General features: G+C 42.8%; 2 protein-coding genes across 2 annotated transcripts in view; one reads left to right on the top strand and one right to left on the bottom strand.

Annotated features, from left to right (window-relative positions):
* Positions 1–324: 324 nt before the first annotated feature.
* Positions 325–9,649, bottom strand: Sdhd (succinate dehydrogenase complex subunit D). The gene is made up of 4 exons (XM_004646358.2): positions 9,560–9,649; positions 5,594–5,710; positions 3,825–3,969; positions 325–645 (listed from the first exon to the last, which is right to left on the bottom strand). The coding sequence occupies exons 1-4, from the start codon at positions 9,609–9,611 to the stop codon at positions 480–482; spliced, it is 480 nt and encodes a 159-aa protein (XP_004646415.1). The 5' UTR covers positions 9,612–9,649; the 3' UTR covers positions 325–479.
* A 90-nt stretch (positions 9,650–9,739) lies between these two features.
* Timm8b (translocase of inner mitochondrial membrane 8 homolog B) overlaps positions 9,740–11,114 on the top strand; it is a 15,400-nt gene continuing 14,025 nt past the window's right edge. The window contains exon 1 of the mRNA XM_004646357.2: positions 9,740–9,865. Coding sequence (XP_004646414.1) covers positions 9,782–9,865 — 84 coding nt within the window. The 5' untranslated portion in view covers positions 9,740–9,781. The remainder of the gene's footprint in view (positions 9,866–11,114) is intronic.

Here is an 11,114-nt window from a genome sequence, read left to right as displayed (position 1 = left end):
AGTAATTATCATTATCTGGTACCAAATGAACAGTCAGGGACATTTCCAAAGATTAAACACTATCTGATTTTCTGGAAAGTAGTTACTCATGAATTTCCCTTTGTCTATTATTCCCAGGAAAAATGTGAAAGTACAGTCATGTATTATTCCCAGGAAAAATATAAAAGTATGGCCATGAATTGATAGTAATAAAGCTGAATTCTCTTTAAAAGATAAATTAAAAGGCAAAAGCTCATATGCAATGTTTAATTATACTGAGTCTTGTGAGTTGGGAGGCAGACCCATTAACTCACTAAAACACAGAACTCAGTCTCACTATTCTTGGATACAATTCCTCTCGACCTTAAATGCTACAAATGACCATCTCACAAGGCCCGATGAACTTATCCGTTACTTTTTGCTTACTGTGAGCTGAATGGCATGACAGGGCAGAGGCAAAGAGGCGCACAATCAATCCTTAAAGTAGTAAGTCCAGAAGATCAGAGCTTCCACAGCATGGCAACAGCTTTGCAAATGCCCACGTCATGGTAGTTGAAGTAACAAAGGCCAGCAAAAGTTAAAGCTGAGAGTGCCAAAAGGCCTGCCTTGGCAGCTTTCTGGGGCACAGCTCCATGAACATAGTCCGTCACAACTTGTCCAAGGCCCCTAGAGAGGAAGAAGAGTCACAGTACCAATTAAAAATCCTAAGTTAGAAAACGGTATAGGTTGTTTGGCTGCAAAGACAGACGCAAAATGTACTGTCTCTGTCACTCCTGTAACTGACTGCTTCTTTAGGGAATTTTGTGTACCTTTTAGTAAGCAGTTATTCCTGCACTTCTTATTTATTTATTTACTTATTTTTTGAGACAATAAACCAAAACAATTCAGGGTTATAAAATCTAAACCAAAATCAAGAAATCAAGAACTTACTAACAGGGCTGGGGAGATGGCTCAGTGGAATAAGCACTTGTCTGGCAAGCGCAACGGCCTGAGTTCAATCCCTGGTTCCACCAAAAAAAAAAAAAAAAAAAAATTTACTAACATATAACAAGGACTTTTTTTTCCTTTCTTTCTTTAGTACTAGGGATTGAACTCAGGACCTTGCATTTGCCAGGAGGAAATTTTACTCTTTAGAATCAATTTTCCACAATCACTTAGAAACAGTAACTAAATGCTCCTCTGCTCATGAAATGCTAATATAAATATGATGCTCTTCAGGGTTTTTCATTAATTAAAAAATAATTTATGAAGCAGATATTAAGGGTCAGAACATGTCATAAATATGTAGAGTACAAAAAGTAAATTGGTTCATCCACTTTTATGGAGCCTTAAGTTTTGCTTCTAGTCCCTGTGTCATCTTTTCAAGGAGGGAGATAGGAGGAAAGGGAGGAAGAAAAGGTGATTTACCTTCTAAACTGTGTGGTTTTTTTCAGTATAGTTATATAGTTGTAAGCTATCATCATTTAACTCCAGAACATTTTCACTATCTTAAAAAAAAAAAAAGCTCTAGCCATTAGCCTATTACCAAACCAGTAATTTGCTTCTGTCTCTGTGGATTTGGGATGTGTGTGTGTGCATGTGTGTATGTGACTGAGGATACAACCCAGGGCCTCCGCACTAAGCTACATCCTCAGTCCAATTTTTTTGAAACAAGGCCTTACTAGGCTAATTTTTCCATCTTGGTTCAAACTTGCAATCATCCTGCCACTCAGAAGGTTGGGATTACAGGTAGTACCAACACGCCAGGCAATTCTAGACATTTCAAACAAATTAAATTCTGGTTTTGGGGGCTGGGAAGATGGCTCAGTGGAATAAGTGCGTCCCTGGCAAGTGTAAGGGCCTGAGTTCAATTCCTGGTTCTGCCAAAAAAAAAAAAACAAACCCTAAATTCTGATTTTTGTGTGACACTCCTTTCATTTAGCATATTTTCAATGTCCATACATGCTGTATAGCAGATAACACCTCACACTTTTGTGTGACTAGTATTCCATTCCATAATGTGATATTTTATTTAAGTATTTATCAGCTAATGAACATTTGAACTGTATAACCAACATGCTATGAATATTCTTGGGCTGGGGAGATAGCTCAGTAGAATAAGCACTTGCTTGGCAAGTGCAGGGTCCTAAGTGCAATCCTTGGTACTGCAAAAAAATAAAAGATAAAAATCATGAGTTATAAATATTCTTGTGCAAGTTTTTGTGTGGAAACATAGTTTCAATTCTCTTGGGCATTTACCCAAAAGTGCAATTGCTGAGTCACAGGTCAACTTGTGTTTTAACTACTAAAGTGTTTTCCAAAGTAGCTGCCATATTTTACATTCCTGGCAGAATGTATGAGGTTCCAGCTCCCCCACATCCTCACAAAAACCTGGTATTGCTCATCTTCTCACTGCAGCCATCCTAAGAAGGTATGGAGTGGTATCTCACTGTGGTGGTTTTAATTTGCATTTCTCTAATAATAAATGATCTACAAGTATTGATTGGTATACTGACCACTTGTGGGTTGTCTTTGGAGAAATGTAAGTTTTTGGAAAAGGTGACTCTGGTTATAGTGCACCAAAAGGACAGTAGGAAAACAGGACAAAAACACAAAAATAAAACTAGTTAGGGGGTAAGTAAAGTTGTCTAGGTAAAGCTATTGGTTTAACCTGGACTCACAACCAAGGATATGCTGTCAAGTCACAACTGAGGCTATGCTCTGAAGATGGATTTAATGTTGGTGAAACAAGAAATATGAGGCAATGAGCAATGTGTGTTCCCAGGTGAGGCAGGACAGTAAAGGGGCAGGAGAGAAACGGTGGAGGGAGAAAGGGAGAGCGAGAGGGAGGGAGGAAAGAAAGGGGAGAAGAGAGGGAGGAAAGGAGAGAGAGAAAAGGGGAAGGAGAGAGGGAGAGAAAGGGAGAGGGGAGGGAGAGAAAGAGAAAGGGGGAGGGACGAAGGGCAAGAAATAGAGACAGAGAGAGATAGACAGACAGCCACAGACAGAGACAGAGAGACAGAAAAGTTGATCTTGCTGTACTGCCAGTCTGAATTGTTGGCCTCACACTCCAGAATGAGCCTCTTCAGCCTACTGAGCAGCTAGGATTACAGGCACGACCCATCAGTCATACACCTACAACCGTAGGCCACTCTAAGAATTCTTTCAGTTTGCATAAGGAGATAAGTAACGGCTTTGAGAAGTGTAAGGTCTTGTCCTGATATTTTAAGAGGATTACTGGAGCAGCTGTGTTGGAACAGACACAAAGCAGAGAAGTTAGGAGACCTACTACTGGAATCAAAGATGATGCTAGGTTTGGCTTTAACAAGAGCAGAATGGAAATGCCATTAATTCAGATGTGCATGAGTATAGGAGGAACAGATTAGGAGAAGTTCAAGAACTCAGTTTTATAGACGCTATATTCAAAATGCCTATTAGATATGGAAATGAAGATATCAACTAGGCAGTAAATACATAAACCTGGGCATATAGCTATTTTGTTTATAACTAAATTTTCCATAGGTCTTTTTGAGACAGGTTTTGCTATAGTTCAGGCTGGCCTTCAACTCACTTTGTAGCCCAGGATGCCCTCTAACTTGCAGAAATCCTCTTGCCTCAGCCTCCTGAGGAATGCACCACTACGCCCAGCCCTTTCTATAGGTTTTTAATCTCTCTCTCTCTCTCTCTCTCTCTCTCTCTTTTTGGCAGAACCAGGGATGGAACTCAGGCCCTGGCAAGTGCTTATTCTATCTACTGAGTTATCTCCCTGGCCCTGGTTTTTAATATCTCATTCAACTTTTCCCTCATATACAATACACAAGACAAGCTCTCAGGCATCGTGACTCCAAAGGGACCGCTATACTTGCCAGTGACTGTGGAGAGTGAGGGCTGCAGCCAGGGAGTAGTCCATTGCAGAGCAAGGATTCAAATACGCAGCAGGAAGCAGGCCCAGGAGCAAAACACTGACTGCTCTTTCACTAGTCCAGTGGACAGACGCAGCCTTGGAACCAGCTACAAGAAAGAGCAGATTCACACGCTGTCAGGAAGACACACACAGCTCTTACATCCGACATGTACCATATAATAACCTGAACTGCCAGAAAGCTGGACGGCAGAGATAAGATGTAACTCTATACCCTTTCTTTGAAGCCGTCTAGTGCAAAGGTGTCTCAATACCCATCTACGCTAATAAGAACATGGATCTACTGGACATCTAGGTGAGAAGACAGGTGAAATCTCTTTGTGAAATTAGGCCAACCATGGACTTTAGCTGAAGCAGTCCAGGCTGGCTCAAACTCACAGTACTGGTACTCACCTGCTTCTGTCTCCCAAATGCTGCAATTACTGGCATGCAACACCACACCTGGCTTTACTGACACCTTTTAATCATTGAAAGTAATCAGCATTACCCACTTAAGACAGAATTAATTGAACTATCTCAAAGACAAAGGATTAAGGTCAGTTTTTTATCCCATTGCTTACAAATAAATGTAAAACAAGACACAGAGCTATGTACACAAAAAACTATCTGGGTTTTAAATGCTTCTTCGAGAGGCTATCTTTTTTGGATTACACACTTCTTCGGGAAATCTAATAAAAAAATGGAGTTTCTCCCCATGAAGTATCACATAGGCAAATACATAAAAATGTATGTGTATTATTTCAGGACACTTCTTTCAAAGTTTTCTCCAGAACTACTCTGCTAAATCTAACTTGAACTATGCAAAATAATCCAAAACAAAACCTTCTCAAAGACAGAAAAAGCCTCAGCAAAAACCAAAACTAAAACAAACTATATTCACCTAGTCTTTCTTAACTAAGAAATAACTCTTAAGTGGTTGACTTAAGAATCAAGAGAAGTCTGTCCTCTTCAGACTTTAAAAATAGAAATACACTTTTCATTATTCTCCTTCAGGTTTTCTAAGATTAATCTGAATAATAGCTACATTCATTTAGGATCTGTCGTATGGTTTTAAATCAAACTAAAAAAAAAATAAGCAATACACATAATGCAACACACAAGACTTGAGTTCTTTCTTTCTTTTTGGGGGTTTTTTGAGACAGGGTCTCACTGTACACACAGGTTGCCCCTGAACTCACTATGTAGTGCAGGCTGACCCTGAACTTGCGGCTATTATTCTGCCTTAGTCTCCCTGAGGTTACAGACATGTGTTACCACACCTGGCTAAGACATAAGTTTTAAAAATACCTTATTAATTCACAAGTGGTTCCTTTCCACTACCTAACTAAATACAAGGGATTTGACTATATGGAGGCAATAATCCTACAAAACTATTTTAGGAAAAAAAAATTTAAAAATTTTAATATTTAGGCCAGGAAATTCTCTATGAATATAAACAGCACCATTCAATAACAATTAGGGTCATTTGTTGTTGTTGTTTTGCTACCAGGGATGGAACATGGTACCAGGGATCAAGCTTGCTTGCCAGAAAGGCACTTATACCACTGAGCTACATCCCTGGCACTAGGTCTTCACTTGTCAGAGGTAAACACGAGAGCCTGGCTAAATCCCAAGTGCAAAATGGGACAGACATCAAGTATATCAAAGGCACGGTAAGTCGTTCAGCTAAAAATGAGCAGAAGCCAAAGATCAGCAGGGTAGGAGAGAACATACCATGGCAGCTTGGCGATAGGTGAATGTGCTGGGCTCCACACCATCCTGGAGATAGGCGGTCTTGGAGAAATGCTGAGACATGAGCAGGTTTTACCACTGGAGTTTGAAGAAACAGGCCTGAGGAAAGAAATGTTAAAGAGATCATAAGCACCTCTTATTTAACAGCGGCAAAAAGGAAAGCTACCTCACCTTAAATAAGTGCTCTCTCATCTATACTATGAAGGCAGTAAAGACTGAAGAACCAATGAATCACATAAGTAAAGGGGCCTTTCTTATTTTTTAAATAGATGGTTAACTTCTCTCTTTTCCCACTTATTCATCTATTTATCCAATATTCACTAAGTTTAAGACTGTGCTTGGCATCGGAACAAGACGAATCTTTGCTCTCATGGAACTCTGTCCACCTTGAAAGTTCCACCACTGCCTTCTTCTCTTCCAAGACCAATGTCTCCACTCACACATGCACCCTCTCACAATATTAGGGACTGTGCTCCCAGGAGCTTCTATTTGGAGGCAGAGTCTTACTAAGTTGCCCAGTCTGGCCTCAAACTTGTAATTCTCCTGCTGCAATCTGCAGAGTAGGTGAGACTACATCCATGTGCTCCACTCAGACCCATGAACTAACTTTCTCTCCCATTCTGGATGCTGCATGTTAGTTAAAAAATAGACAAAGCTACGTTTACCCAGCCATATCACTTATTCAGTGTGAGATAATAAGCAACTGAGTTAAACTGGCTCAGCATGTCTCAATTTCCTCATTTGTGTAAGGGAAACAACTGTACTTACTTCACAATGCTCTATATAAAAAATCAGACAAAGCATTGCAAGATGGTTAGCACAGTTTTCAGAATGTTAACGGCACACAGACACAGGTCATTTCTTGTTATTTTCTTTTTTAAATTTTTCCTTCCCTTTGGCCATTAACACTTGATGTAGTATAGTCAGCCCTTCTCTTGATCCCACACCCTCCAAATAATGACCATGCATTTTTCCCCTGTTCTTTCTTCCTTCACTTTCCAATCTTGTTTCTGTAAAGTGACGTCTAAAGTACTTCTTTACTCTCACGCTTTTGAAACATTTTTTTTTTACCTGCTCTAATAGATCACCAACCACCTCCACATAGCCATGGCCAATATTTACTGTTCAATTACAGTCTTATTAGGCCAGGGAGATAGCTCAATAGCATAAGCACCTGGCTGGCAAGTGAAAGGTCCCAAGTTCAATCCCTGGTACCAAAAGGAAAAAAAAACTTCATGAATTATACTCTTAGTTGATCTTGTTATATTCTTAAGAAAGCAACCCCTTTTTGATTTGATAACCTGGTCTTTTTCCTTACTTTAGAACTCCTGTTTTTTGGGATTTTTGTGACCAGCTCAGCCTGTCTTGGGGCAGGACTGGCTCTGGTGCACGTGGTGTTGGGGATAAAACAGAGGTCCCTTTACCTAAGCAGGTGTTTTAGACCGCTGAGCCATCTCCTCAGCCTGGTTTTGATTTTTTAAGATGGGGTTTCACTGTGAAGTTCAGGGAGAGCTGGCCAGCCCAGGCTGGCCTTGAACTTATGACAGTACACCTCCTTCATATCCTTTGGAGTGCTGGGAATGCTGAGTGTACTAGCCAGCACTCTTTTAAGTTCTCCTTATGATTGTGACCACACCCTATCAGTCTCCTCCTGCATTCACGGGTTTTCCCTAGGATCCTGTATTTGCCCATTGCCATCCTCAGTTCCTGTGCCCAACCAAGGCCTTGCATTCACTCTCATGGTTTCATTTATTGCCTATAAGCTGATATCCACGTCTATGACTCCAACCCTGACACCTCTCCAGTTTCAGTTAACTGCTTGCCAGGCTTTTCTGCAGCAAAACTTACATGCTCATCAAACTCAACATACCAAATACTGAAATTCTTCAACTCATTTTCTCATCCAAACTTTCATTCCTATTTTATGTTTTTTACTCTAATGACACTTTAGGCACTCTCTAAACTACGCCAGGAATCTGCAAGTAATACAGGGCCTCGTCTCTAAATTAAATCACCAAGGGCAGGGGTAACAGTACAGCAGTCTAAGAGCCTGCCTGGCAAGCACAAGGTCCTGAATTTGATCCCTGGTACCTCATACCCTGCCAGCCCTGAAACCAGGTGTGGTGGTACACATCTATAATCCCAGCACTGGGGAGAGAGACAGGAGGAGGATTATGAGTCTGAACTGCATAGGTAGACACTATACTAAAAAAATTTTAAAAAAACTTAAATCCTCACCAAATCTGACTGACATAGCTTACTAATATTCCCTGAGACAACCTCTTTTTATTTTCCAAGCTCAGGACTTCATCTTGCCTAGACTACAACAGCATCCAATCTCCCTGACTTGAATCTGGGCCTGCTCCATCTTCTACCATAGCCACCAACTATATTATCACAATGGCAAGCTGAAACTGAGGATCTGTTAAGTTTTTCAATGGCTACCCTTCGAAATCACCTGAACCCAGGATTGTGGGCCAGCCTGGGCAACACAGTGGGATCCTGTCTCAGGAAGAAAAAATAAAAACACAAAGCAATGGCTATACTTCAATACCAAGTAAGTGTACAGTGTTTCTTAACAAAGTACATTATTTTGTAGGCAGGCACAGTGAACTGGCCTATAATTACTTGGCTGAAGCAGGAGGATCACAAATTCAAGGCTACTCCAGACATTCTAGCAAGACCCTATCTCAAGCTGGGTATGGCAGGGCAAGTCTGTAATTTGAGCATTTGGCAAACTGAGGCAGGAGGATTACCACAAGCCTGAGGTCAGCCTGAGCTACACAGTGAGTTCAAGGCCTGCCTGAACTACACAGCTAGATCTGATCTCAAAATGCCATTTTTAAAAAGGGGACTCAGTAATTGAGTTCATATGCAAGGCTTTATATTCAATTCCTAGTACAAAAAAATTCTGATTTAATTCCTTCATCTTTCTAAACTCAAGTTTTTCCCCTTGATCTTCCCACCCACCAACTATACAATTCTTTCTGTTTTCTCTCATACCATGCAGCTCCTACTCCAGAACTGCTTTTGGCTAGCTCAGTAGCACTAACCAGACTGTCCTCCTTCCTTGGCTTTCTCAATCCTCAAATCAGGTACATGTCAGGAACCAAGATAGGTGCTGGGCACGGTGGGGCACATCTGCAATCCCAGCACTTGGGAGGCCCAGGCAATAAGACTGCTCTGAGTCTGAGGCCAGCCTGGGTCACACTGAGTTCAAAGCCAGCCTGGACCACATAAAGGAAAACAAAAACAAGATTTCATACTCCTTTCAAAATACAACTGAAATATTCTTTATCTAAACTGCCATAATTTTTGCACAAAAGTTTTGGCTTTACCTTAGATTATATGTACATGTATTTTCTTTTCTATTTTTTTGCGGAACCGGGGATTGAACTCAGGCCCTTGCGCTTGCCAGGCAAGCACTTATTCTACTGAGCTAACTCCCCCATGTATTTTCTTTAAAAAAAAAAAAAAAAAAAAAAAAAGGAACGCTCTTTCATTACACTCCTCTCTGTTCTGACCTTACTACAGTGCCTGGTCCAGCATCAATGGCCTACTCAGCTGATGATCCCCACAACACAAGCCAACTTAGGAACCCTGGGAAAATGGGCTCAAATCCTAATTCTTTTTACTAATTCGAGGGCGGCGGGCATTCTAAGAACAGTAAATAGAAAGAAAAACACAAAATGAACGATTATGGAGAATAGCTTCCAGAGGGCACTTTCTTTCAAGTTATCCTGTCACGTCAACCCGGAGCTGGGAGGTGAACCTCTGGGCCCGCAGGCGACGGAGCTCACGGCTCTCCTCGGGCAGGAGGCTGGGAGGCGGAAAGGAAAGGATTCCTGCCTGCTCAAGCTTTCTCACCACCCGGCAACCAAGTCCTCACTCCCAACCACTTGCCCTGCTGGAGGCTGCGTCAAGCACCTCCAGCTAACCACCCCTCACCTCGGGATCCCTGGGCCCCGCGGAGGACACTCAGCCTCAGGATAGCCGCCATCTTGCTTTTGAAGCCTCAAGGTCGTCCACTAACCCGGAAGTACAAAGTCTACCCCGTGACGACAAAAGAAAGCGCGGAGAGAACACGCCAGGGGAGCCGGACGTAAGTCCTGGCGCGCGCCTGTTGCGCATGCGCATAGCGCTCTCCCTAACTTTTACGTCTTCCGGACAATGGCGGAGCTTGGCGAGGCAAACGAAGCGGAGCTGCAGCGCTTGGTGGCGGCCGAACAACAGAAGGCGCAGTTCACTGCACAGGTACCGGACGGGAACCAACGCTTGCGGGTGGAGGGAAAGGAGAGTGTGATATAGGTCCCGACACCCACGGAGCTCTGAAGGGGCGCCGAGGCCGCCTGCTAGGTTCCTAGCACTGGCTATGTGACGGTCCTCTTGCAAGGGACAAGACGGGTCCTTTGGCTCCTGGTGGCAGATGGTACTCAGGTGCCTGCTAAACCAGCGCAGCGTGAGAAGGCCAAGGAAGGCGAGAAGTCTGGCCAGCGCTCAGGCATGGGAGGCTCCTTAGCCGGTGGGCCCTTTGCGGGCCCAGCGTCTCTAGGCAAGACAGCCATCCAGTGGGGATTTAGGTTTCGCCATAGCCCACTGCCTCACTAGATTGCGAAAATCATCTACGATCATGTATTTAACAATGAGTAGTAGAACATTTTGGGAGATAAGGGCCTCTGAAGTCAACAGAGCTTACTGTGTTTAGGGCAAGGGTTGTTGAGTCTTTAGGGCTTGTTCAGCTACGGGGCTTCACCCTGGCTGCGTGCATGACCTTGAACTTCCTGTTTATACTCATCTTTAATGAGTTCGGAGTAGACTAGCTCCCAAAAGTAATAGGTTCATGATTGTTTTCTCCTTTTGTGGGAGCGGTAGGCACCATGCAGGCTATGTGGCAGGATCCCTCACTAGCAACCTTTGGGTCCTGGACACATTTTCGGTGCCTCTATGTGAATTTTTCAGGGGAAGGAATCCATGCATGACCTTAACAAATTATTAAAGGTTCTCAGTACACAGCTCAGACTCGTAGTGATCCTCCTGTCTCAGCCTCCCCAGAGCTGGGATTACAGGCTTGTGCCACCACTGCGGGTTTCAGGCCTTGGGCAAAGCATGTGGTACCGGGGATCGAACTCAGGTCCTTGGGCTTCCCCAGCCCTCAAAATCTTAAACGTGTTCATGACCCAAAAATGTTTAGAACATACTCTGGGTTTTAGTTTAACAAATGGTTTAAATTAAAACCGGATGTGGTGGGACACACGTATAATCCTAACACTGTAATCCAAACACTAGGAAGGCTGAAGCACAAGGATCACGAATTTGAGGCTACCCTAGGTTACAAAGTGAGCTCAAGGCCAGCCTGAGCTGCATAGGGCAACTGTCTCAAAAAGACAAAAAAAAAAAAAAAAAAAAAAAAATTGACCCCTCCAGGAAGGAGATACTTCAGTGGCATAAACGCCTGCCTTGCAAGCACAAAGTCCAGAGTTTCAGCCCTGGTACCATATGTGAA

This window comes from Octodon degus, unplaced genomic scaffold (genome assembly GCF_000260255.1).
Source record: "Octodon degus isolate 3935 unplaced genomic scaffold, OctDeg1.0 scaffold00266, whole genome shotgun sequence".
Classification (NCBI taxonomy): Eukaryota; Metazoa; Chordata; class Mammalia; order Rodentia; family Octodontidae; genus Octodon; species Octodon degus.
Note: the sequence above shows the minus strand (reverse complement) of the source record. Positions and strands in the feature narration are given on the sequence as shown.

What these genes read in the sequence shown, in the direction of transcription:
- Sdhd (XM_004646358.2), bottom strand. Translation starts at nt 9,611, where the DNA reads ATGGCGGCTATCCTGAGGCTGAGTGTCCTCCGCGGGGCCCAGGGATCC. An exon ending in CGGGGCCCAGGGATCCCGAG is followed by an intron (nt 5,711 to 9,559) that starts GTGAGGGGTGGT and finishes TTCTTTCCTCAG; the next exon opens with GCCTGTTTCTTCAAACTCCA. An exon ending in CCTATCGCCAAGCTGCCATG is followed by an intron (nt 3,970 to 5,593) that starts GTATGTTCTCTC and finishes TCTTTCTTGTAG; the next exon opens with CTGGTTCCAAGGCTGCGTCT.